This window comes from Notamacropus eugenii, chromosome 3, assembly GCF_028372415.1.
Source record: "Notamacropus eugenii isolate mMacEug1 chromosome 3, mMacEug1.pri_v2, whole genome shotgun sequence".
Lineage (NCBI taxonomy): Eukaryota > Metazoa > Chordata > Mammalia > Diprotodontia > Macropodidae > Notamacropus > Notamacropus eugenii.
The window spans coordinates 226,146,026-226,173,112 of NC_092874.1; the positions used below are offsets into that span (position 1 = coordinate 226,146,026).

The 27,087-nt window shown below is 53.6% G+C and overlaps 1 protein-coding gene across 5 annotated transcripts; it reads right to left on the minus strand.

Moving 5' to 3' along the window:
• Positions 1–489: 489 nt before the first annotated feature.
• On the minus strand, positions 490–23,134 carry RARG (retinoic acid receptor gamma). Of its 5 annotated transcripts, XM_072654799.1 has the most exons (10): positions 22,900–23,134; positions 22,040–22,093; positions 18,957–19,288; positions 6,705–6,853; positions 6,186–6,327; positions 5,341–5,501; positions 4,769–4,945; positions 3,585–3,789; positions 3,067–3,225; positions 490–1,900 (listed from the first exon to the last, which is right to left on the minus strand). In XM_072654799.1, exons 3-10 carry the CDS (start codon positions 19,141–19,143, stop codon positions 1,701–1,703), a joined length of 1,380 nt encoding a protein of 459 aa, XP_072510900.1. In that variant the 5' UTR covers positions 19,144–19,288; positions 22,040–22,093; positions 22,900–23,134; the 3' UTR covers positions 490–1,700. The 5 variants fall into 5 exon arrangements, with proteins under 5 accessions (XP_072510900.1, XP_072510902.1, XP_072510903.1 ...); XM_072654801.1 differs by lacking the exons at positions 18,957–19,288; positions 22,040–22,093; positions 22,900–23,134 and adding exons at positions 8,646–8,780; positions 9,420–9,465; XM_072654802.1 differs by lacking the exons at positions 22,040–22,093; positions 22,900–23,134 and adding an exon at positions 8,646–8,780 and having other exon boundaries at positions 1,563–1,900; positions 18,957–19,286.
• Positions 23,135–27,087: the final 3,953 nt, after the last annotated feature.

The following is a 27,087-nucleotide window of genomic DNA, read 5'->3' on the forward strand; positions in this document are numbered from 1 at the left end:
ATTTTAACCTCGGACAAACCATTACCCCACCACCCCTACCCCGACCTATTTTCTCTTCTGCTGAGGATCTCAAAAAGGCTCTTCCAGATTTAGATCTAAGATGCTAAGGCTCTAAGGTTGTCTGAGGAATGCTTTGGAGGGAGAACAGGCTGAGTGAAGCACACATAGCCACACCCTCTAGTGGCCACAGAAGATATAGGCCCAGGTAGGAGAGGGGTGGATCTACCTGGTCCACACACCAATCCCTCCCTCTTCCCAGCTAAGAGTCCCAATATGGTTTCCAGATCTCATTCCCTTTGGCTGTATTCTCACATATCTGCCTGGGGGGGGAGGGGAGGAGAATGAGGACAAAGCCTGGAAGGGGGGAAGGGGAGGGTGGGAGAAGGGAAAGAGCACCTGGCAGACCACTAGCCCTCACTTTAGGCCTTCAGGCAAGTCCTACTAGCCTCCCTCAATTCCACCTCCCCACCCAGAAGAAGTCAGATCCCATGAGTTTCCATCACTTTATTTTGCAAAAATAGAAAACTCAGCAATATGCGATACAGCGGGAGGGAAGGGGGATGTAAACAAAGGGGGGGGAGGGGACAGCACCCAGCCCCCCCAGAGAAAAAGGGGGGCCAGTGGGAATTTTATTTGGCAGCTAAATACAAACCAGGGGTTGGGAATCAGAAGGGGCCCTGGGCTCCACCCCCAGAACCCCCAGGGGGATGGGGGGTAATTCCAGGGTGTAAACAAAAGCTAATAAATAAATAAGAGGCTTCCTCTGGGTAGGGTAAGGATCAGCTAAGCAGCCCTCCCCTCCCTGGGCTGAGCTGCTCTGGGGTATTGTGGGGGGAAGGCACTAGGGGTGGAGAGGGAGGGGCTCCCCAGGCCCCTCTGTAGTGTAGAAGGGTTCCGCCCCGATGGCTGAGATGGGGGGCGGGGGACACCCAAGGCACATGGTAGGGCTGGAGAATTCTTAACGGAGGATACTTCCCCTTTTTGTAGGGGAAGCATGGGGAAAGGGTGAGTACATGCTGGAGCCATCAGCAAAGAGGTGCAGAACGGACCTGCATCTGCCCCCCTTTACTGCCCCCAGAGGACTGGGGGGGACCAGCTACCCTCTACCCTGAGCCTGGCACACAGGGAGGCAGAGGGCAGTATGTGTCAGGCAGGGGGCATTGCACAGCGGTCACAAGGAGGTGGAGGCGGCTGGCCCAGCCCCCCTGCTCCTCCCTTTGGTCTCTAGTGTTCCTAATTATTCCTGGAGGTCTCCCCTGGCAGGGGTGGGGGTGGGGATGGGGATGGGAGGGATGGGAGACAAGGTCCTCACCTACTCAGCACCAACAAAGGTTCTCCCCCTTCTCCCTGCTGGAGAACTGAGGGATCCTGATGTCCAAGAGAGAGCTCCTAGATTCATAGCTGAGACCCCATCTCACCCCTCCCATTTGATCTCCCTAAAGTGGGAAGGAAGGCACAGGAATCAGGTCCCAGCCAGAAAATTATGGGAAGGAAGCCCAGTTAGGACTTGGTGAGGGTAAAGGATGGACACGTAGCCCAAGAAACTTTGGCAAAAACAAGGAGCTTGAACTGGTGCTGGTTTGGGGAATGGGAGTGAAGAGAGGGTACGTAAGATCCTCTCCCAGTCACTGGTGGGGATGGTCAGTCTGCTACCCGGGTATCTGATAACCCCTTACCATCACCACCACAGCAGGGGGAAATCAGGGGTCAGGGTCAGGGGCGGGGCTGAGGTCCCCATCACCCCCACCCCCTATTCCCTCATCCTCGCTGGGGGGCTCTGGTCGGGGGCCAGGCTGCGAGGAGTCGTCCTCAAACATCTCAGGGTTCTCCAGCATTTCCCGGATCAGGGGAGGCATTGGGCCTGGGATCTCCATTTTCAGGGTGATAGCTCGTTCTGCTCCTGTGAAGAGGGCGACCCCATAGAACATGTGATCAGAACTCACTGATTCTTCCCTCTGACCCACCTCCATCGCACTTGGGACTTCCCAGCGCAGACAGCCTACTCCAGCCTGACTGTAACGATCCCTCTGGCACCAGACACATTCCTAATGCTCTCACATCTCTGAGCTCTTATAATATTGACCTCTCAAACTGGGAGGCCTCTCCTCTACCCAACCCTATCTCTCTGCTTAGTCCTTCCTAATTTTGCTCTATAGAGGCAGCTGAACACTGGACCTGGAGTTAGGAAGACCAGAGGTCAAATCCAGCCTCAAACACTTTCTAGCAGTGTGACCCGGGGCATGTCACTTAACCTCAGTTTCTCAACAGTAAAATAGGAATGATAATAGCCCCTACCTCCCAGGATCAAACAAAAGAATATTTGTACAACACTTAGCACAAGGTCTGGCACATAGTAGGTGCTCAATATTTGCTTACTTCCTTCCTCTTTCTTCCTGGAAGCCTTTTCGGAGAAACTGTACCCACTTAACTTTCAGTGCCCATGTGGAAGGGCCCAGTTGCGCTCAGGGAGTGGAGTATATAGTGTAAAGAATTTGCTTTGGAATAAGATCTGGGTTCGAATGCAAACATTAACATGAACTAGTTATGTGAGCCTGGGTACTGAGACTCAGTTTTCTCATCTGCAAAATGGGACGATACCTGTACCATCTGCCTCGCATGGCGACTGGGGAAAGACTTTTTTTTCAAGTTTGTTATTATACAGTAGGAGTAGTGGTAGTAGTGGTGGTGGTGGTGGTGGTAAGTAGTTGTAGTTACATAGCACTCTAAAGTTTACAACAGGCTTTACCAATCTTATCTCATATGATTCTTATGATGACCCTGGGAGGTTAAGTATTATGATCCTGAGACAGGCAGAGGCTAAGTGACCTGCCCGGGATCAGAAAGGTAGTATGTGTCTGAAGTCTATTCCATTTCCCCCCATCAGTCAGGGTACCTCCAGAGAACAGGCCTCCTCTGAATTTCCTTCTTCTCTCCCTCTCCCCCAACCAAGGACAGAGTTCTAGGACAGAGGCTGGGTGTGTAGGAAATGTGGTTCCCAAGTGGACCCAGTCTCTCTCCCCAGTTCACTCCTCCCTCTATCACACCCTTCCCCCCTTCCAGGCTGACCCTTGGTACTGATGCCCCGAAGGTCAGTGATCTTCATGAGCATTCTGGGGAACATGTAGGGCTGGCTGGGTCGCCGCCGCCTTGCATACAACCTCAGAGCCTCCAAGAGTGGCTCCTGCAATTTGTCCACCTTCTCTGGTTCCTCTAGGTCCATTCGGTCTAGGCAAGTGGGGGAGAAGAGGCAAAAATAAGACAGAATATTGTGGGAAGGGATGGGAGAGGACATAGTAATAATGGAGGACTGGAGACATCAGGAATGGGGACCCAAAGGAGGGGGGACCCCACTGGGGGTGTCCTAGAGCAAAGCCTAAAATTGCTCATATTATCCCCACTCAGCCAAGGAAGAAGAGAAAACTTATAATCCAACCTGGTGGGAATAAGAAAAAAAGGGCTAAGGTAATCTCTCCCAGAAATAGCTGCTTTAGAGAAAAATTGGGCCTGTAGGGTCTGGACGGATAAGTGTGTCAGGAAGAAAAAGGCTATGGGAGGGTCAGTAGATACCAGGGGACATGGAGTACCTCCACAGATGAGGCAAATGGCACTGAGCAGTCCAGTCTCCGTGTCATCCATCTCAAGAGGCAACAGCTGCCCAGCAAAGGCAAAGACCAAGTCTGTGAGAGGCCCAAAGCCAGCATTGTGCATCTGGGTCCGATTTAAGGTGAGACCATCAGAGAAAGTCATTGTGTCCTGCTCCGGGGTATATCGAGTGCAGATCCGAAGCATCTGAGGAGAAGGAGAGGAGTAAGAAAAGACACAAGGAGGGGAGGTGGTTCAGGAGGGGTCCTGGCCTAACTGGGGAATGGGAGGAGGCTCGAGGAAGGGACCTGAGGCTAGAGGACAGGGCTCAGGGAGAGTGAAGGAAGAGGAGTATCTAGCACCTGTCAAGAAAGGGAGTGAAAAGGGCCAACTGAGGCATGACATCTGGGGTGGGGCAAAGGGCAGGGACAGTGGACACACCATGAACAACGTATCGACTTCGAGGATAAGTCCCAAGAGTGGGTATAAGTGGAAAGAAAAGAAACATAAAAGAAGGAGGGGTAGGAGCTAGAAAGTCATTTCAAAGAAGGCTTGAGGTGAAAGGGTTTGTCTACTGGTCAGTGATCAGTCCTAGGCAAAGAGATGGACCTCTTAAAGGGTTCTGGGAGTACTGAGTTCCAAGGTGCTAGAATGGGGAAGGCAATATCCTTATGGTCAGTCTTAAGGAGTCAGGAAGAGGGGGAGAGGAAGGAAGTTCAGGAACCTGTGTTCAAGGATTTTTGGAGCAATCAGAACAGATATGCATAGCACTTTTAGGTTTACAAAGAAGCTGTGAGACAGGTTGTATAGATTATGATGTGTGGCATTATTTCCATTTCACTGAAGATCATGGAGACCAAAATTCAAACCGAGATCTCCTGACTCCAAAGACTGTATCCTTTCTGATATACCACTCATACTACACTGCTTAGGTGGGCAGCAACAGAAACTAATGATCTAGGGAATATTGGAAAAGAGACCGAAGAAATCCAAGAAATCTTAGAAGCTAAGAAGGCAGGGGATTGGCTTTGATTGAGAGGGGCCTTGCTGGGTGAAAAGTTAAGGATCTCCCCCGGGGGATACGATTTATAGAGTGTGGGAAGGTCCTGAGGGAGAGGGAATCTAAGGGAAAGTGAAACCTAAAGAAAGTGTTCTTAGACGGTTGCTAGGGTTCCCTGGCTCTCACCAGGATGTCCAGGCAGGCTGCCTTGAGGAGGGTGATCTGATCGGCGATGCTGAGTCCTGTGAAACCTGGAAGTCTCTTGGCAAACTCCACAATCTTGATGATACATTTGGTGGCCAACTCACTGAATTTGTCCCACAGGCCTAAGTCCAGCTGCACCCGGTGATCTGCACTTGAGTTCTAGGGATGGGAATTGGGGAGTTACAGGATCAAGGGCCATGGTGACCTACTCTCAAATTCCTGTCCCAATGTGGGCTCACAGTAGATACTTTGTAAGTGTATACTGAGGGGCAGCTAGATGGTGCAGTGGAGAGAGCCCTGGCCCCAGAGTCAGGAGGATCCAAGTTCAAATCCAACCACTTGCTATCTATGTGACCCTGGGCAAATCACTTAACCCCAAGTGCCTCTATTGATTGTTCCCCATTCCTAAGGAGGTCCCTTGAGAACCCAATTCAGTGTATCTTCTTATCCTAGCTTGCTGACCATCTTGCCTCTCAGTATGTCTAGGGGACCTATCCCCCTCCTCCTAGTGCCCATCCTGGTGTATCCCTGACCATGTTGTGGCCACCACTCACCGTTGTGTACTTGCCCAGCTGGCACAAGGAGGGGAAGGTCTCCTGATGGGCCTTGCTGACCTTGGCGATTAGCTCCTCCAGCTGGGGGCTCAGCTCATAGCTGTCAGGAGGACCCTCTTCCTTGACCTCCTTTTTCTTCTTGTTTCGGTCATTCCGGACAGCTTGGGACAGGGCAGGGAGTGAAGATAGAGGAGCGCAAGGAGAGAGGTCAGGGCACCCAGGTCCGTCCCTGCCCCTCTTTCCTGTGTCTCAAAGTGATCCCCTTCCTCCCTCCAACACCACCCCCCCTCATCCTTCCATTCCCCACATGAACTTCGGCTCCCAGGCTGCCTCCCTGGGCTCAGGGCCTATAGTCCCGGCTCCCTCTCTCTCCAGGCAGCAGGACTCCATTCTGCCCTTCCTGTCACCCCTGCTGAGCTACCGAGGGAGCCAGGGAGGGGGTGGGGGGTGGGGGTGGCAGGATACAAGGCCAGCAGGATATCCACTTATAGCCTTGGCAGCGCAGTGGTGGGGGATGGGGGAAGGAGAGGGAGCCAGCACCCCAAATCCGTGCTAAAGAGGAATGGGGAACCTTTAATACGCCCTTGATTTTTCCTTGTACAATCCCTAATTCCCACTCCTATTTGGGGGAAACCAAAGAGTTAAGGCCCACAAAACGGCTGAATTGGGGGAAGAGAGAGAGGGTGTGGGGGGGGTCCTCCTTCATAGTCCTCAGTGGTAATAAGTGTGGAAGTCTTGCCAAGGTAGGGGGACGGCAAAAAGGGCAGGGCTTCAGAGAGTAAGGCAAGGGACAGTCACAGACACCCCACTGGCTAAGCAGCAGGCAGTGTGGGCAGGGGGCCTACCTTCCTTAGACATCCCAACTTCAAAGCACTTCTGCAGGCGGCAGTACTGGCACCTGTTTCGGGTCACTTTGTTGATGATGCAGTTCTTATCCCGATGACACGTGTACACCATGTTCTTTTGGATGCTTCGTCGAAAGAAGCCCTGGTGATCGAAGGTGAAAGAATGGAGGGTCGTCATGCAAACATTCCTAGAGCCCCAGGCTCCCAGTCACTGCAACCCACCCAGAGCCTTTCCCCTCCAGCCTAGAACAGTGTACTATACCCAAAGCGCTTACCTAAACACCTCTTTGCCCCACCCCACCCCACCCCACCCCAGATTTCTGCTCTCTTCTCTCACCCTGCCTGACCCCTTAGCAAGGTGGTTGGCACACAGCAGGTGCTTAACAAATGCTACACTGACTGACCTACCAACCCTTAATCTTGGTCCCCCACCCTTTACATTGGACCCTACCCGACTTGCTCTGGGGGAGGGGGCGCTTCGGCCCAGTTCAATGGGGTCTGGACTTTCCCACCACACACCTTGCACCCCTCACAGGAGCTGACCCCATAGTGATAGCCGGAGGACTTGTCGTTGCAGACGAAACATGGCTTATAGACTCTGGGAGGTGGAGGGGGTGAGGGCGAACTGGGCACCATTTCCTCGGAGCTTGTGCTCTGGGTCTCTACGGCTGGGAGGGGAAGGAGCAACGTGAAATTAACTGAGGTGCCCCCCACAGACACACATAACATGGCTCCTCCTGCTCATTCCTCCAGCCTTCTGGCAACAACAACCCACAGTAACACAGCCATGCAAAGGACAAGGAAGGAATAGTAACAAAGTTGAGGCTCCCTCCCATGGACACAAATCCAACCTGACCATAAACAAGTTGCCTCCCCCCATTTCCCCACATGCATACAATAAACACCCACCCATCTGCAATCCTACAACAAAGCCGGCCTCACCTTCGGCTCTTCTAAAACAAAACCTAATTCCCCCCCACCTATATCCAAAGGAACTCAGCCCAACCTGAGAAGTTAACCCCTCAGTTTCCTCATCTGTAAAAGAGCCCATTTGGACAGATTCTAGGACCCAACCAAAAAAGAAGCAGGGTTCTGAGTGTCCAACTTTTGCACTCACCAAGGATCTTTCACCTTTTTCCCCACCCAGGATTCATACATGCCCATCTTCCAATGGCCCCCTCCTTGGGGCCTCTGGGAAAGCAATGGGTAAGTAGGGAGCTGAAGTCTTATGGAGAGCCTGGAATGCTGGGCCTCCTTTTTTCCAAAACATAATAGGGTAGGAAGTTGCCCTTTTCCCCTCAGGAAATGCTTTTAGTAACATGCCCCTATTCCATAACTTCTCAGTGTCCTTGCCCTAAATCTATCTGGGGTTAAGAGAGACTGAGAGGTCACCCTGGGTGAATGTAACTCAAATGCCCAAGCTCATCTCCTGGCTATACTGCACACCCCTTCCCCCCAAAAGAAGCATATAATCCTAGTACTGTAAACTGAGAAATTCTGTTATTTTACAGATGAGGAAATAGAGGCCCAAGTAAATGAAAAAGCTTGCCCAACATCACACAGGGAGCTGGCAGCAGATCTGAGACAATCAATCAAGTCTCATTTAGCCCTCACCAAGCATGATTAAGTACCTACTAGGTGCACTGACACTCTAGACACTATTCAAATTTGGGGGCAAGCTAGAATTTAAAGGAAGAGGAAAAGACCAAAAAGGTGGGACTCTGAAAATGGGGCCCAGGGAGGGTAGAGACAAGGGGGGGCATGTATGCAGAAGCATGTTTGGGAGTCTGTGGAGCATACATGCCTGGGAAGGCATGCATCAGCATGCAAGGAAGGGTAATGAGGGAGGAACGACTTTGAAAAGTCTGTCTTCTCCACTCCTGATTACATTACAGAGCTGCTGAACTTAAAAACACCCAAACATGGCTTCCAAAGTAGGGTAAACCCCAGAGTAATTAAGCTGAGCAGAGACAAGACTGCTTTTTATATTTGGTGGCTGTGTGTGTGTGCCCCCATTCTCAAGCATTAGGTAGGTCAGGCTGATCGGAGGGAGTCTCACAATTAGAGCAAGAATTTCCCTGCTTTGTGAGTGAATGAAGGAATCCAAGAGGCATTGGCCCACTGGGGCCCACCTGGGATTAGTCCCCAATCCAACAAGGAGGGTAAGCATGGAAAGAACATTCAAGAGCCAGATTACTGGGTTGCAGCCTGACTCCGCCCACCCTGAGGGTGGGATGGGGGAAGGGAGACCTAACCCCCCCCCTATTTACATAAGAATCCAGATGGGGAAGAGAAGGATGCCAGAGTTCCATGCAAAACAGAGGGCAGGGGCAGTAGCTATTCCTAAGAAACCTGGAAGGGGTTGGACTGCCAAATTCTTTCCCCAGACCCATTTTCCCCACCACACTTTCCTCTAGATGAACTGGGCCCACCAGGCTATGAATGGATTTGGGTGCTCACCTCGGGCATTGACGCCTTCCTTGCCCTCAGAGAGCTGCCTCATTTCCTCTCTTGCGAAAGGGCCCCGGGTGGGGCCAAGCCGGCATGGGGCAGTGCCAGCCAATCCACAAAGCAGGGGGGTTCGAGGAGACAGGCCTAGGGGGCAGTTTTTCTACTTGGATGATGCCATCACCCCTGCCTGGGCACCCTTGTATAACAGCCCTCCCTTACTACCCCCCACCCCAATCTCCAAACCCCCAAGTCCAACTAGTGATTCCAGGACCCATGTGGGGAGGGAGAACCTCCTCCAGAGAGACCCTAACCAATGTTGGACCCAGCCCTGTCCCCAGCAAGGGCCCCCTAGGCACGACAGGCTTGGCTGGGGCAGAATCAGGGGGGCCTCTTTTGGGGAAGAGGAGGTGGTGGGCTCTGGGTTTTTCTCCTTTTAAAGTCCAAATTGCTGAAATTGAGGAAATTCCTGGCCAGCCAGTAGAGAGCTTCAAACAAAGTCTTTATAACCCGCTGTAAATGCTCCCAGCTGCGAGGCCCAGGGTACTTCGAAGCCCCAGGCTCTGGAGTAGACCCACACCTCCTCTTAGTCAGACACACAGAGGCTCTGAGACACACCGACACACACACGCGCGCGCACACACACACAGACACACAGACACACAGACACACACACACACAGACACACACACACACACACACACACACACACACAACTGGCTCCCCATACCCCCAGCCCAGAAAGACCCACAAAAAAGGCAAAAAAGAGACTCAAAAATCACTCACCCAGCAACATGGTGGCACACTAACAGCATACACACCTATGCTCACCCATTCCTAAAACAGCCAACAAGTACCCCCAAAAGACCCAGTAAGTCCTGGAACACATTTTTACTTAGCCCTCTTCCTAGCTGGCCAACAAGGTTCCCTGGTTCTCCTTAACTGCTTGGCACCCACTGCCAGACGGAGCCTGGGCTGTCCGGGGTAAACAGCAAAGATTCAGTACACCCCCCCCCCCCCCCATGGTAATCATGAAGAGAGGAAGTGGTCAGTCAATGCCTAGGGGCAGTTTGGTGCCTGCATGAAGTGACAGAAAGGCCCTACCTAACTCCACAAAACTCTAGTTCCTGGAATACCCCTTCTGTCCTCCCCACCCCTAGCCCAACACTACAACAATCCCCTTCACCCAGACAGTGATGGGGCAGCTGAGAATTCTGGAAGGTTTGGGACATACCTCTTCCTCCCCTGGCCCATCCCTGAAATGCCAAGACCCAACCTCCCTCGGCCCCTACCCCCCCCATCCCTTTTCATCGAATTCCCTTAATTTCCACCACCATCACCACCACCACCCCCAACCCCCCTCAGTCAAGTCATTAGATCTGAGCGGCTCTGCTCTGGAACCGAAAAACGGCTGAACTTGTAAACAGCACTACTGAGTGCCAAGGAGTGAGGCGCGTTGGCGGGGGCTCTGGGCTCGGTGACCGGGCTCGCACACTCCCACAGCGCCCCCAATCCGCCCTGCCCTTTTCCCTTCTCTCTTCCCGCCCCCATCCTTACCATTCCCAATCCTCAACCACCCTTACCCTCCCCCCCTCCCTAAGGGGACCTGGGCCCTATGGAAATTGTGAATAGCAAGTTGGAGGGGGGCAGGTCACAGCCTCCGGCTCCCTTTGCCCCCCCCCTAGGCTCTGCAGCCCACTTTTCAAAGCTGCCTCTCATCTGGACTTCATTTTTACTGCCTCCCAGTCCCGGCTTTTTATTACAGCTCTGGAGAAGGGGGCTCCAGGGCCCCAGTCTTCCCTCCCCAGCTCTATCTATCCCACCCCTCACCAGAGGAGGGCAGGGTAGGTATTTTGGGGCCCCAAGGAGGAAGAAATGTCCCCTCTCTGCGACCAGCCTTTCTTCTCACCCCCCCAACACACACACAGACACATACATTTCTTTCTGACTCTGCTTCCTTCAAATTTGTATATGGAAAAGACCCAGAGGGAAACTCTGCCCTCTTGGTGCCCATCATCGCTGTACCCCACCCCACCCCACCCATACAGGGTCCTTCCTCCTGAAGTAGTGAGAGGGAGCAGGCCTGGGTTACCCCCTCCCCCCAGCTCACTCCCCACTCAAAGTACTACACAACCATCCCTTTACACATACAGGGGAGGGGGACAGGATGCACTCTCAAACATATCACTTTCCAAAACCACCCACCCCCTCATCCACTGTGGGTCACACACTCCGTCACAGTCATGCCACAAACATCCACACAGGCAAACTGTACACACTGCACACCCAGGGCCACACAGGCAAAACCCACTGGATTGGGTGAGCTAGGAGGTAATCTGCAGAGAGAGAGGGAGAGACACACACACACACTATACACCACACACACACACCACCCAGACACATACTGAGCCACAACAACCACACACTCCTAAGGTCACAAACATACACACGTTGAAAATAACTGTCACCCACATTTCCAATATCAAATGGTCGCCCACAAAAAAGAATCACAAGGGTCACCCTAGGGACCTTAAAACTTTAGACACCCTCCTGAGCTGGGCTGAGTGTTCAGACTCCTCGAGAGCAGGGTCCCCTGGTTTGTAAATTGCACCAATAAACTCCAGGGTCTCCCCCGCCCCCAAAAGAAACCTCTAAGCGACATTAACCACACACTCCTGTTATACACCCACTATGGAAATCACCTACTACACACCAACTGCACACACCCAAAAAAATCTCCGAGGGCCCCCCACATTTAAAGGGCCAGTACGCCCCTCTCTCCTATACTCAAGGATTTAAAGGGCCCTTGTCAAGACATCTATTTTAAGTCTACCCCCCAAAATAACATTTAAAGAGCCAGGATCCACCTCTCCTGCACCCCACACCTCCGTCCCAGGCGGTACCTACATTGCAGACTGGAGGACTGCGACCAAGCAAAGGACTCCAGTCCGGCGAAGCAGGGGCTGCCGGTGGCTTTGCGCAGCAAGCCGGCCCCGGGCCCCACCGCCCCGTACAGCCGTCTGGGGCTCCCGGCAAACGTTTCCATGCAATCGTACATCGCGGCTCCGGGCGGAGGAGGCGCAGAGGGAGCTGGGCGCCGGAGACCTGCGGGCAATCCCCCTCCTCCCCCAGCAAGCGCCCCGCTACTGGAGGGAGGCGGGGGAGTGCTAGTGCCGGTCTCCGGGCCGCATAGGAGGGAGGCGTGGATGGGGGGGATCCCCAGTCAGGGGGAGGGGGCCGGGCGGGGCTGCAAGCCGGGGCAGCTGCGGTCCCGCTCGCTCCGGGCGGGCGCCGAGGCTGCTGGAGCTGGGGAGACCTTTTGTAAAAGCGAAGCCCGCAGGGGTGGAAGGGGGTGGGGCTTGGAGAGTGGAGGGGGCCGGGCACGGAGCGGGAGCCCTGGAGTCAAGCGCGCGCGCATACACACACACACTCACGAGCGCGCGCAGGGAGCAGAGATCCGTGCGTGCACACAGCTCGGAACGCACGCATATGCACATACTGGGCAGTGCACGCACATGCCCTGACGCATGGGCAAACAAACACGCGTGCAGGCACCCCTCGAAGCCCCGTGCACCCTGCAGAAGCCCGTAATTTGCACCCACGCGCGTGCAGAGGGCAGAGGCAGGAGCGAGAGAGGGGGTGTGCACACTCTTCCCTTTCCCTCACATCCACACTTTCCAGGCAATCCAACCGGAGGAAAGAAAGGAAGCTAGGTCTGGACTGGGGTTAGGGAAGGAAGGATGCAGGCGTCCTCCCGCCCCCAGCACCCGCAGCCCCGGGTCCGGAGCTCTCGCTCCCCTCCCCCTTCTCCCCCCGCTCCCGGCCGGTTCCTGAAGCTCCGCCCCCCCCCCCGGCGCGCGCTCCCGCCCCGTGCTCGCTCGGGGCACATTCCTGCGGCTCCAGCTCGGCCTCCTCTAGTCCCCGCCCCCTCCCCACCAACTCCTCGTCCTGCGGCCGAAGCGCGCGCCCGACATGAACTCTCCGGGAACCCCCCTCAGGGCTGGCGGCCGGGCGCGCTCACCTCCCCCTGACCCGGCCCCGCCCGGCCCCGCCCAGCCGGCCGCCGGCCCCGTCGGCTAGAGTCCTTCTCCCGCCCCCCGCAACCCCCACGAACCGCGCAGCCCCGGAGGCACCCTCTTTCAAGCTCTGGGGTCCCTGACTGTGTGCCTAACACCTCCAACCCAACCCCCGCCACACACACACACGCACACACGCACTCACGCACGCACATACACACGCGACTCCTTTCTGCCCCCAGGCTCCCACTGCCCTCCGGGCTCCCAACCTCCGCTTTTAGGGTCCCGGACTGCACCGCAGGACAGCTCCAAAACTGCTCCTCCCAACATAAGTGCCCCCCGGGGATTCCCAAGTGCCCAACCCAGATTCACCAACTACCCCTGCCCCAGAATAAACAACTTCCCCCAAATACCCCTCTAAAATGCTGCTCCCCAGTATTGTCAGTTGCCCGGTAGGATCATCGTGCCCCCTCCTGAAATCAATAACTCCCATGACCCCTCAGGATCACTAACGCCACCCAAAATCAACACTGTCCACCAGAATTACCAAATGCCCCCTCTCTGGAGAATAATCACCTGTCCCCTGGATCATGAACTCCCCCTTGGGACCACTAACTGCCCCCAGGATCACAAATGCCCCACGGAAGTTTCCAGTGCCCTCATCCCAGTATCAGTCACCCTCCCGCGGTAGGACTAGGGGGAGACCCGGGGCTGAAGGGAGCCCTGGAGCTTGCTGGGGACCCAGGCCTGGGGAGGAGGGACCAGGAGCTGCTGGGGAGGGGGGCACGGGGACTGGGGCAGAGCGGGTGGAGGGAAGCTGGTCCACGTCAAGAGTTTGCCCGGGCGGAGTCGGGGGGCCTGGCCCCAGGACAGCGCCAGCGGCTGCTACTCCCGGAAACCGCCCCCCCTTGTCCCTCCCCCACCCCATCCATCCCCAGTGCCCCGCCCCGCTGCCCGGCCGCCCGGCCTGCCCAGCCGGCTCGGTCAGCCTGGCTCACCGGAGGGAGTGGGAGCGCCGCCCGGCCTGGCCCACCCCCCCAACACACACACACACACACACACACACACACACACACATTAACACACGCACACGCACACTGCTGGCCCTCCCCCCCCCAGCCCAGGCAGCAGCGGCGGCGGCAGTAGGGCGGGGCGGGGCGCCGCTTTTCTAAGAATCTCTGATGCAATTGGGGGGGAGGGTAGTTAAGGGGTACAAAGGACTTGAGGGGACACATACTGGGAACAGGATTGGAAGGACAGATAGCAGACGGGAGCACGGGGTGCCACAGTTTGCTGGGAGGTGAGGGCGGGCGTTAAAGGTGGGGTTCGGGGGCTGGAGAGTCAGACTGGGGAGGGGCAGAGATGGACTGGGAAGGTGAGATAGACCATGCGAAGGGTGCTTGTTGAATTAGGGGAAGGGGGATACTGTCCTCTTTCCAATCCGGGGTTAAGCTACCCCCTCATCTTTTTAACTCCCTCTTCTTGAAGGGGGCACCCCAACAAATAGGTGATGGTATTTTTTAACTTGGAATTGAGCCAGTGGCAGGGTTTGGGATGGGAGAGTAGACTCAGGGCAGTCCCGTGAATACTCTTGTAACATAAATTTACATGTGGGGACCAAAATGGGGGTAACACCAATTCCCCAAAACCCAGGTGGAATGGATAAAGGGATCCCAGTTCTTCAATGCAGGCTTTCAGTCCCCCACCCTTCCCCCTCCACCCTTCCTCTCCCGAAAGGTCCCAATTAAGTCAGGCCCGCCTGGTTGGTAATTAGAACCAGAAGTGGCCAGGCCACAGGGAGGGGGACTGGGAGGAGGGCACATGAGGAGTGGGGGAGGAGGGTTCCAGAAAGCCCCAAACCCTCGCCAGCCCCACTCTTCCCAACACCAGATGCTCCCCATTCCACATCACCCTTTCAGAGTTCCTTCCCTGCCTTCCTAAGAAAGAGGTGTCCCAGGAGGGGAGGGGCATTAGGGCACTCTGCCTAGCCTGGCCCCCCTCACAGCCTTGGGGAAAGGTGTGACAGGGAGGAGGATGGGGAGCTGCTCAGCTCCCCCCTTACCCCCAATGTTCCCCCTGCCCTTATTGCAGCAATTAGGGCCATTACTCTTCTAGCATTTCATGAAAACCAGATGTTTTCCACCAGCCTGGGGGGGGATGGGGGCACACTGCTTGACTCACCCCCTGTTCTTGTGCCCCTTCCTTCTGACCAGCCTCCCAATGGCACACTCAAGCACATGCACACAAGAGGAGGGGGAACAGGGTATCTCCTCCCCTCCCCCATAAAGAAAGTGACCGTCTAGGCATAAGTTCTATGGGTCTCGAATGGTCTTACCCTCATCATTACCCTTCCCCCCACACTACCCCTGGCACAGATGGATTCTAGATGACATGCAGGCTGGAGGAAAAGGGGGGAGATAACTTTCTTTATCCCTCACCCCCCAATCCTCACTCTTGATCAACTGTTTCTCTTTTCCAATTTACTGGGAGGAGGGGTAGTGTTACAGGGCAAAGTGGGCACGGCCTCAGGGAAGAAGACTTGGGTTTTGGAGCAGCCCCTGATGGGAGGATGGCCCAGGGCAATGGGAGGGGTCTCTGGAGCTCGGGGAGGTGGGACTAAGGGGTGGGGAGCCTTGGACTGGGATAGGGGCCTTCCATGGGAAGGATTGGATAGAGGGGGGCCAGGGAGAGGCTGGAGGGGGGGTGCAGACTGGGCCCCAAAGGCGGCGGCTTGCCCAGCTCCCCCCGCCAGAGAGGTTTCCTGTTGCAATCAAAGCCCCGTTTGTGTCGGCCTGGAGCTGGAGCCGAAGGAGGAGAGAGCAGGGAAGGGGAGGGAAGGAAAAGAGGCGGTAGTCTGGGGTTTTTTCCTTGAGCCTGCCCAGTGCCCTCACCCGCTTGTTTGCACTCTCTGCCTCTGTATCTGAGTCTCAGTCTCCCTTTGTCTCTGCCTTTCCTAACTCTATCTTCACGGGTGTCTCTCTGCCTAAGGATTTCCCTTTGTTTATGTCCCTCTACCCATCCCTCTGATGACTTCTCATCTCATTTATTTCTCACTTCTGTTGTCTATGTATGTCTATGTGCTCCTTCACCTGACCCCACAGAGCTGGGCAGGGCACTTAGATGTGCAATGAAATCCCCATATCTTAATAACTCTGCTACCCCCCCCCCCCCCCCACCAAATGGCAGAAAGGCCTTTTAAGAACCTTCCCCACCCACTACACTCTGCCCCCCTGCCCTGGGTTAAGTTAAGTGCAATAGTGATACATTCTCAACATTCAGAAATTGACTCACCCTCAGACACAAAAGAAAGACCCTTAAATTCTCACAGTGAAATACAATGTCTGTGGACACACACATACACGAAGCCCTCCCTGCCTTCTCATGCACACAAGCCTCTACATGCCTCCGCTTAGCACGTGCCTCCCCAACCTCCCCCCACCTTGGCTCCTTCAGACACATCTCACCCATTTAAACGCAACAGCGGGCTCCTAGCTGGTACAGCAGAACCCCAACTAGCGAAGGGAAGATTCTGACGGGGCTAAGGACAAAGTGTGAACGTGATCAGACCGGGGCAGGTCTAAGATCATGCATTTCACTGACCCTTCCCCGCCAGTCTGATATTTTTCTCTCAAAAGGACTGTGAATAAAGAAAAAAGAAGCCAGAGATTGCTGTGTGGGACAAAATATGGAAGGGAAGGTGGGGTGGGGAGGAGAGATTGGGGTCTAAAGGGAAAAGGGAACCCTCACCACTGCCCAGGGCTTCCCTAGGAAAGCACATGGTTCCTCTTCTCTCCTTTTGTTTCCCTCTTTGCTCCTACCACTATAGCTTTCCCATGCATCTCCCCCACCCAAGTTGTCTGAGGCCCAGGCTTTCCCACCCCCAACTACCACAGCTCTGCCCAGGCCTGTCCCCAGCAGCCGCACCCTCCCCAACCCTCCCCAGCTCCCAGTCCTAATTCCTGTTCCTCCTCCAGAGTCTATTTCCCTACCCTTAGCTTCAGGGCAGCCTTTGGAAAGGGGATCCTTGCTGGTCTCTGACCCCTTCTCCAACCTTAACCCCACCTTGAACCCTACACCCTGACTTATAACAGTAATATGACCAGAGACTGGGTCACAGGGTCACAGAATGGGAACTTGGTTTGTAACCCAGAATTCCTGGCTCCCAGGTGTCTGGACTGTCTCCCTAGTATAAGGATTCTTAACCTGATGTCATTAACCTGCCTTTTTTTAAAATATAGTTTAATACTATTTCAATATAATGGTTTTCTTTTATAATACCATCTATTTTATTTCATACATTTAAAAACCTGATTCTGATAAAGTTTCACCAGACTGCTAAAGGGGTCTGTGACAAGAATCCTGCTCTAGAGTCTCTCCCTCTAGGATCATACTACCATTTGTTTCTCCTAACATAGACACCTTATTCCAATGAAGAATGGGGTCCAAAGTCCCCATGATTTTGCAATAAGTATGCTGACAGGGCAGGGGTCTTGGCCTTTCCAATCCAGAGCTCTAAAATCTTATTAGAGACAGAAAGAAGATACAGAGAGGTCTACTGGGCTTTAGACGAAGAGGATACATTGTTTCTTCCCATGCACCTGCATGCCATCCACATAATTTCACCATTTTTTAGGCACACGTAACAAAGACTGGCCACAGCAAATCCATCAGACCCCTAGCCAAATGGCTCATCACACACTTCCTAGGTCACCTTCCGCCCCTGCTTTTTGTGTAAGAACAGTACACATGAATGTACATGTACACATGTAACTACATAGGGGCACACACACTCATTGACACAAACACACATTCACACTATGTCTGCTCTCTCCAGATGAGCTCACTCTTTCCAGTACAGTTGCCAGCCCAGCCTAGTCACCCCTTTCCCTCCTTCCCCCAACCACACACACATACACACCATTCTCAGTGGCCCCTCCTCAAATATAGGGTTCCTCTCTCTCCTTACCCCCTCCCACTATGTCTTCATTTCTCTATCCGGGATTCTCTGACTCCATCTGTCTCTGTCCCTCTCCTTATTTCTCTGCTTTTCTTTCCCTTTACTATCTCTTTCCTTTCTAGTTTGATCTGGAGGCCTCCCTCTCTGCCTCACCTGCCCAGTCTGCCTCTCTATAACCCTATCCCACCCTGACTCCAGTTCCTAGGACTATGGGCACACCTTCCCTGAGAAAGGATGAGGGGAAGAGGTCACAAGTAAAAGGGGCAGGATACCCTACGGGAGGAAGGTGTGTATGTGTGTGTGTTTGGAGTCAGTGGGGGGAATGGAGGAGGACCAGGTGACTGTCAGCACCCAAGGATTTCATTCAAAGTGGGTAGGGTAGGGGGCATGTTGGGATCTGCACTGTACACAGGAATTGTGCCAGGCCCCAGAGGAGGGGAGGGGCACAAGTCCCTCAAAGAAGGGAGGGAAGATAATCTGAGGACACCACCCCCTCTCTGGGGCCCCACCTCCCCTGTTTAAATATAAAGTTCTCCTCCTATAGGACAGCCTCCAGAATCTCAACTCAACTCATCCACCTTCAGAGCCTCAACCCTGGGTCTCTTTTTCTCCATTTTGGTTTTGGGGTTATTCAAAAGTTTACTCTTCTGAAGCATAGACTGTACCCACCAACCGAGAAAACGATTACAGCTCCTCAGCCTGGCTTCCTAGACTCCTCTGCCTCCCTTGACCCCCATACTTCTAGGTGATAGGATGCTAGACCTGGAGTGAGGAAGATGTGGGTTCCAATCTGGACTCAGAAGCTTACTAGTGGCGTGACTCTGGGGCAAGTCTACAAGCCTCAATTTCCTCATCTGTAAAATGGCAATAATAATAGTACCTACTGCCCAGAGTATGTTGGGAGGAGCAAATGAGATAATGCTTCTGTAACGCTTTGCAAACCTTCATTTGCCATATAAACATGTCAAGTATTATTATTCAGCAACAACTAAATGCCCATGACTAGAATTCTCAGGCTCCAGGACAGCCTCTCAAACCCCTAGTTCTTCCTCTTCTGCTTTCCCCAAGCTATTTGCATGCAAGAGTAGTCTTCATTATAACTACTTCCACATGGCCAGAGCCTCATCACCCCCACCCCCCAACAAACACTCCATCAGAACAGTTTTTCCAGAAGTACCCCAAGCTCTCATCCCTAACTTTCCCACCGGGTGTCTTAAGAATCTTGGTTACCATCTTCCCACTCTGTATAACAATCAGCCTCAATTGGACCCCCCCCCCCATATCTGATCACCCTCCAACCTCCTTGTCTCCCCTTCCCCTCCCTTTACCCTCACAGCCCCTGAGACTCACACAGAGAGGCCATCTCCTTGGGGAGGTCAGGCTGGCCCAGGCCCCGGAAGCCAGGACTCAGCATTTCAAAAGGTGGGGATCCCCGAAGTCCCCCAGAGAAGGTGAAAGGGAAGCTTGTCGTCCCAGGGAAACCAGCCCCAGGTCCCAGGGCGCTGGGGACAAACAGACGATCCTTATTGGCAGCCATAGCGGTGGCATGGGTGGCTGAGCTCTCTAGGGTCTGCAATGGGCAGGGGGGAACCTCAGCCACAACCCCCGCCCATGCCCGACGCCTGGGTGCAGGAGGCTCCGTGCCCACCTTGTCCAGCCCAACCACCAGGGTTCCAAGGGTCCTGGAGTGGAAAAGAAGAAAAAAGGCCAGATGAAGGTGGGGAGATCACCTTTTGACTGTAAATACACTTCTTGTGCCTCACTCCCAGGACAGTCACCTTCCCAATCTGCAGCTACTAGTCAAGGGCCCTTGGAAATTTAGGGGAAACACACAAGAGACTTTGGGCTGGGGCTTTGAGACGTCCTCTAGATCCACTCCAGAGTAAAAACAGGCTTGGGGCCTGCGCCCTGGGGCTATAGTCTGTCCTACGTAGGTGAGAGAGGTGAGGCAGGGGTGGAGGGAGGTGAGGGGTCAGACCTCAGGACAGATAAGTTGGGGTTAACAATGGAGGAGGAGAAGTCTGGTCTATTCAGAAGCTGATGCCGGTGTCTATTTCTCAGACCCCTTGGTGTTTCCTTATCTCTATTAATCTGTGTACACTTCACACTCAGCTCCTCCTCAGCTACCCTTTTGGCACACTTATCCAATTCCCCTTTTCTGAAATTCTTATGACCTTTTCTCCCAATTTTCCTTCCCCCTTCTATTAACTCTCTCCTCTCCCTTTCCCTAGCTTCTCTCTCTTTCCCTTTCAAATTCCCTCAACTTCTTCAACTCTCCCATCTTTTCCCCAAATCTCTTTCCCTTCCCCGCAAATGACTCTTTCCATTTCCTTCCTTCCTTCTCCCTTTGCTTCCATCTCGAACTCTTTCCTAGGTTCTCCCTCTCGTCCTGCACCACCCTGCTCACTCTGATTTCAGCCTGTATATATGATGTCTGGGCTGTGCTGAGCCCAGGGTATCCTCTCCTAGGGCTGCGGAGGGGGAGGGGATTGAGAGAGGTAGACACAAAAAAAGACAGAGAATGAGAAAAAGAGATAGAGATGGGAAGGGTTCCTGCAACTCTTCTCATTTCAGCATCTACTTGTGGGACCACAATGATCTCTCAGTCTTCACACTTATCATTTTCTGTTTGTTTCTCTTACCATCTCTCATCTCTGGATATCTGTCTTGTATTTTTACAATCCTTGGTTTATCTGTCTTCTACTTCTGCTTCCATCTCTATGTGTATATGTGTCTATCTCCCATGTGTCAGACTCAGGCCCCCAGTGATGTATCTTTCCATTCTGGTTCTCAAACCTGGTCATGAGACACCCCCTACCACATTAACCTTGCACCACACCCATATACCCACAAGTCTGACCTTCCAACCTCAGGGGCCCCATCTCTCTTCCTTTCCCCTTCTCCTTGCAGTCCTTATCCCAGGTGGAGCCAGGAGTCCTGGCTCCCAGAGGCCCTTGGGCCACAGCCCAACAGGCTGGGCCACATTCCAACTGTATTAACCCCTTTGATGCCAAGGGTGAGAAGCTAGAGGCTCCCCCCACCCCACTTACCCCTCCCTGGCCTTAGTTTAGACTTGAAGCCAGGATGCCTAGGGTCTCCTATTCTGGTTTCGTTTTTTCCCTTCACATACTGAGAATCTAGACTGTAGTGTAAAGAGAAGGGACGCTGGAAAGGGAGACAGGAAGGTAGGAACCCAGAATTGGCTGCTCAAATACTTGGGTCTCCCTAGGGAATGGGGTTTGTAGATGAAGGAATAGGAGCTGCCTACAAGGGCTAGGAAAGCTTAGTTTCTCTTTCATTCATTGTAGATGGGAAGCTCAGGCCCAGGGTGGGGTGGGGGGACTTTGGGGTTGGAGGAAAAAGGTGGTACAGGGAGTAAAGAGAAGCACTGAGTTGGATATGAGACACCTGGGTTTCCCTGGGGAGCTGTCTGGAAAGAAATGTTTTTCACCCCTCTACCCCACCAACATCCCAACCCAGAGAGTGGGCCCAGTTGAGGGGTGGGCTGCTTTACAAAGCAACTTCTCTTGTAACTGAGGGGGGGGGGGGCGTGGGCAGGGATGGAAGGCGGATGGGAAGGGGGGCATGTCTCTCTGCCCAGTCCAGCTAAGCTTGTGGAACAAAGAGGCTCTTGTGACTGCTCTCCCCCCGCCACTTCTTCACCCCCCCTGAATAAACACGACCACCTTTTTCCATGACCCCATCCACAGTCCCAGTGGAAGGACTCAGGCATCCTTAGACCTCCTGCCTAGGCCCCCTGGCTGCTGCAGAGAGTATGGGGGTGTTTCCTTTGGCCCTGTGCCAACCTCAGAGGAGCCCAGACCCCAGGGTCCCCACCCACTCCCATCCCCAGGTGTCTTCCCTACACTAAAATGGCCCCAGGAAAGGGCAGTGCCCAGGGGGGAAGGCAGGCAATGCCAGTGGAATGTGTGTGGGCATCAGAGGGCACGGGCAGGGTGGGGCAGGGGGGAAACTGGAGGTGCCAGTTAGGTGGCTTTTTGAGCCAGGGGGGATGTGCCAGGGTGGGGGTAGGAGGAGGCGTGCCCACCGCTCCCTACCAGGGCCCTGAGCTATGGTGTATGAAAGAGGGAAGGGGTGTTGTTTGGGAGGTTATCCCTACTCCCTTCTCCTGATAAGGTGGGGGGGGGGGACACAAGCTACATTTCCCTAATACTGCCCTCTCTTCACCTCCCTCTAAAATGTGGACACAGGTGAGGTTTCCTCACCTCAAAAGGTCCCATGTCCCTTCCCCAGAAATTAATCTATGGCTGGAGAGCAGTCATCCTTCTGGACTTAGGGAGTGAGACTCCAGCTACCCTGGACATCAGACCTAGGTGCTGGATCTAGCTATCTCAACTTTCTGACCTACCCCTCTTTCTCCCATTCTTATCCCTTGATCCTCCTTCCCATTCAAACAGACAGCACACACTTACCCTTGGGCTCTCTCCTACATACTGGGCAAGGCTGAGGGGACAAGGCTGTGACTGCTAGAAAGAAACAAGCAAAAGTCAGTAAATAGGGTTGGAGGAATAGGACTCTAGGGTCCTTTACCTAAGTCTTTCAGTCTTTCTCTGTCTCACCTGGGAGACTCAGAAGAAACTCTTTCAACCTATACAGTTGGGGAGGGCAGGAATACAGACTTAGACCCTCTTATGGAAGTGGGGGCAGAACGGAATGGAATCCCTAGATCCAGGAGTCCGGTCGGTCCCCTAACACCTCAGGCTCCCCCACTTCCCTACAGCTCCCACACTGTTTTGCTCTGTTCCTGACACTGTCCTTTAAATCTCTGCTTCTCATGTCCCTCCATCTAGTGTCAAAGGGCAGGAGAACCTCTCTGCCCAAAATGACCATTTCCCCGGCTGCTCCAGGGCTGGAGCTGTGCACCCCCTCCCTGGTTTTTAAGGGGAGAGAACAAAGCTCACAATCATTCCCCATACAATCCCTCTTCCAAATAACTCCCTGCCTCCAGTACCCCGGAGGAGAAAGTGGGGAAGGTCAGAATCTGCCCCAAGTTCTTCAGATCACCCCTTCCACTCCAAGCTCTGGGAAAGGATAAGATAAAGTTTCCCCACCAAGAAGATTCCCCAACCCTACAGATTCTCCCATCCCAGAATGCACCCTCTCAGAGTACCGATATACCCTCCTTGGGTCCAACTAAGCCCCCAGAAGGCAGGGAGGATTTTCACCCTCAAGTACCCAAGAGGTAGCCTTGCTAGACCACTGCTCCCTTGCTTGCCCCCCTCTCCCCACTGCAGGACACTGGCATCCCGGCCCTCTTTTCCTTCTGACTCACCTGAAGGGGGAGGGGGAAGGGGAATCCTCGAAGCCCGGAGGTCCCAGAATTGGACAGTCTTGGTGATGGGCAGGCGCTAGAATAGGGGTTCGCGGTCACGGGGGGATATTGGGGGGGGCCCACGGGCTCTAGGCTAGGACTGTCCTGGGGCCTCTTGGAGCCTGCCCGCCCACGTGACCGCCCCAAAATATCCGACACATTTTCTCCCAAACCGCACACTGACTCCGCAGGCGGGGACACGGAAAATATTTTCTTTCTTTTTTCTCCCTCCCTCCTTCCCCCCTCCCCTCCCTCCCTTCCTTGCCCTGCCCCCCTCTCCCCCTCCTGCTCTAGCTCCTCCCTCCCGGACGGCTGCCCGGGCCCGGCTCCCTCCCTGGTGCCCTGGGGCTGGGGAGAAGGGGGGGTTGGGGAGAAGGGGGGGCGGGGCAGCCGGGGACGCCTGAGTCTCTGCCCCTCCCTTTCTCTTGGCCTTTGTTGCTCGGTCCCGGGAGAGAGTAGGCATGGCTTAGGGGCAGAGAAGGTCAGTGTCTGGGGTGCCAGGATGCCAGCCCCCTTTCTGAGTTTTGCTTTATCCTACTTCTCTGTTGTTGGGGGGTGGGGTGGGGCGGGGCAGGGATAGTTTAGCTTGGCTGGGTACTGTCCGGTTATCCATCATACCAACCTCTTTTGCTCACTGTGTGTCACTAATGTGTGGGGGGTGGTGGCTACTACTCACCCCCAAACATTGGGGGAGTGGCACTGACAGGGTCATGCCAGCGTCTTCAACTACATACGTACGCACACTTTTACCTTCTTTCCTTTCCCCATTAGATCAGAGGTTCCTTTCCCACCCTTCCCTTCTTCAATTTAATAAATATTTCTTTTTTTTTTTATTTTTTTATTTTATTTTTTTATTTTTTAATGTTTAACAATCACTGCCATATAATTGTGATTTTATCCCCCCCACCAATAAATATTTCTTAAGCGCTTATGTGCCAGGCTGTGTGCTTAGAGCTGGGGATACAAAAAGAGGAAAAAACAGTCTCTGACTTCAGGAAGCTTCCAATCTAATGGGGGGAGGAGGGGAGAGACAACATGCAAACAAATATCCCAGTCAGACCTTCTTTGACTTAAAAGGCAAACTGGTTTGACTGGTGGGGATGTGTAAGGGGATGTTGAAGCCTTAGCATGAAGACCCCTTTTCCCTACTCTTCATTAGAATGACCTCTGTGAGACAGGGCGCCTGGGTCCCTTGTTAGCTTGTATGTTTCCCTCCTTCTCCAGTGTTGTATCTGAAAAGAAAGAAAGAAGTTGGGGGGGGGGCAGGTGAGGGGAGCGAGGGAGGCACCAGGGCACTGGGCTAGTGGATGGGATGTGGGAGGAGTGTTGGATATGAGAAAGACTGGCCAGAGCTTGAGAATATTGAGTATGTCTGTCTCTGTGTGTATGTGCTCAGCACACAATGTGTGTTCCATAAATGTTATTGACTGTGAGTGGGTGTGTCTGTCACTGTCTGATGGCATTTGTGTGTCTGTGTGTCTAAGTCCATCGCAACCACACACTAAATTTCCAGCAGTGTGACAAAGAAGGTTTGCCCCATTTCAGACCCAGTTGTTGGATTTGGGGGAAGGGGAAGGTAAGGGGAAAACATTGAGGGAGGAGCGTAAAGAAGGGGTGGGATTCTGGGAGTTTAGGCCCCTCCTTGAGTCCCCTCTCTCCAATCATCTACCTCTTTAAGGGGGAGCCCTAAGAAAAGAGGAGGCGGGATGGAAAAGGGTAGGCTTCGCTGGATGATTGTGGAAACTGGTCTGGGAGACGCTGCCCAAAAGAATTTATTCCGTCTTCCACTAATTACTCTCTAGGGTCCAATAGGTACTCGGTTAGGAGACTTTGGAGAGACGGGGACTAGGACTCCTGGGTACCATCACATTTTCCATTTCGGATTCACTCGTTGGTTCTTGGGCTGCTAGAGATTGTTGAAATAATGTAAAGGAGAAGGGCTCTTTCTCGGTCCCGGGAGAACGAGACGCTGGAGGCTAGGATAACTAGGTCTTCTCTCGGTCCATGGGGCTGGGAGGAGCTAGGAATCAGTCCTCCTGGGGCCCAGTCCCCGGAGCGGCCACGGCTGCTGTTGACATTACTCGGTTACTCTGGGAGCCACGCTGGAGCGGGGAGGGGCTGTCAGAGAAGTTGGACCTAGGCATCCTGGCTTGGAGGTGGACCCAGGCGTCCTGGCTAGGGAGATGGTGGAGCCCCCGTGTATGTCTTGGGGGGAGAGGGCTTCTCTACACAATTAACTCTTTCTGCTCAGTATAGTTTGGGGAGGGGGGCGGAGAACAGAAGGGCGGAACCCAGTTGCGGTTTGGAAAAGCGGTCTAGATCCGCTTCCCTGGCACATCTGTACTTGGTTTACAGTGAATGAGTCTCCTGTTCTGAGCCGGGCGGGGACACCGTTACCTCTCCCCTCCTTTTCCCGGGCATCCCCACACAAACCCAGGCACCACATCCCAGGATACCCTCCCTAGGCATCACCTTCAGGCCAGCTCACCACCGGAGAGAGCCACAAGCCCTCCCTTCTCTTTACCAAGAGGAGTCTTCGAGCAGAACAAGCCTTGTTCCAAGAGGGGGAAGCAGGAATGGAGACCATGATAGGAGAGAAAGGGACGGGGACAATCGACTGAGGTGGGGGCGGGGAGGAAGCTAAAAGAGAAGGGGAGGCAGCTACTGTCTGCGTGTTCAGACTCTAGATTTAATTACGTCCTAAGGGTTCCCTTCATCCCTAGTCAGTCCGAGCAGCCAGCCCTTGACTTTGACAGTCCAGCTCTATCTAGGCTCCTTCTCTAGGAATACACACACACACACACACACGCACCACTCCCACTCTGCTTGAGAGTGTCCAACAACCGGGGTCTCTGTAGCGCTGGCCTGAAGTCAAAGCAAATAGAGAGCCAGTTGGGGGCTGGAAGAGATGAAGGAAGGGGGAAAGAGGGGAACAAGGTACAAAACTTAGAGCTGCCTTTCACCCCATTGGTCCCAGGAGGCTGGAAGTCAGAATTCCTGGTTCCCCAGTTGGGTTATTCACCATTGAGAGTTAATGAGGGACCCTGAATGACACAGTTCTCTGCCTCCCCTTCCCCTTTCTTTCCCTCCAGCACTCCTTTCATGCTAGCCCCTCTACTTGAGGTCATGGTAAACTCGTTGGTCAATAATGCAATCTGATATAATGACGTCATGGGGGATCCCTCTGGTCTCCTGTTCCTATTCCCCAGAATTAACCTACTCCCATTCTGTGGTGCAAAGAAAGGGACAGAGTCTAGGTGTTCAACTCATCTAGTCTTCCTTTGCCATGTAAGCCAAAATTTGTCTCCTACCTCAAGGGCAAAGAAGGGAACCCCAGACCTTGGACCGTGAGTAGGAGGAAGAAAGGGCAGGGCTAGGAAGCTAAGGATAGAAGAGAAGGGCGGAAAAAATAAATGACCACCAGAAAGCAATGTATTTGAGACACAGAGCCACTTAGAGAAGCACCTCCACTCCTCCAAGAACACCTCAGCTTCTCAACCTGTGCCTTTTGAATAGCATTACTGAAGTACCCTCCATTCAGGATGTTCTCAGTGCTCCCTTGGTAGAGGTGAAGGCAGTTGACAGCTTGGGGGTATGGGGAGATGCACATAAGGCTGGAACTGTGCCAGGGCCTCCAAGGGAATCATTAGGGCATAGAAGTGCCCATGGGGGAAAGAGCACCAGGGAAGCGTTAGAAGAAAACATGTTTTGTACAACATAGCCCTGACTCCCTGGTCTGCTCTCAGCCCCAAGGCTTGTGCCAAACTTACCCCCCCTCCTTGTTCACTCTGTGCCAACCTGCTGATCTTCCTCTTGCCAGCTCCCCCCACAACCAGGAGGTGCATCTATGTATGTGATAGGGGAAAAGTCACAAACCCTTGGGGATGTCTTGTGATAACATCACTTCCTCACCCTTCCTCCCTTCATAGTTCACTAGACTATGAGCTTCTTGAAAGCAGCAACTGTCCTATGACTTTCTTTGTATCCATAGCACTTAGTCTGGTGCTTTTTTTTTTTATAAAGCACATAGTAGGTGCTTTATAAATGTTTATTTGTTGGCCTAGTTCCTACACCTCAGGTCCTATCCCATACTACCGTTAGAGCATCTTTCTCCATCTAGTTACTATAGGGACAGCTGGCCATGACCTC

What these genes read in the sequence shown, in the direction of transcription:
- RARG (XM_072654802.1), bottom strand. Translation starts at nt 19,143, where the DNA reads ATGGCTGCCAATAAGGATCGTCTGTTTGTCCCCAGCGCCCTGGGACCT. An exon ending in CAAGGAGATGGCCTCTCTGT is followed by an intron (nt 8,781 to 18,956) that starts GTGAGTCTCAGG and finishes ACTGCCCCCTAG; the next exon opens with GCCTGTCTCCTCGAACCCCC. An exon ending in TCGGGGCATCAGTACCAAGG is followed by an intron (nt 1,901 to 3,066) that starts GTCAGCCTGGAA and finishes CCCTCTTCACAG; the next exon opens with GAGCAGAACGAGCTATCACC.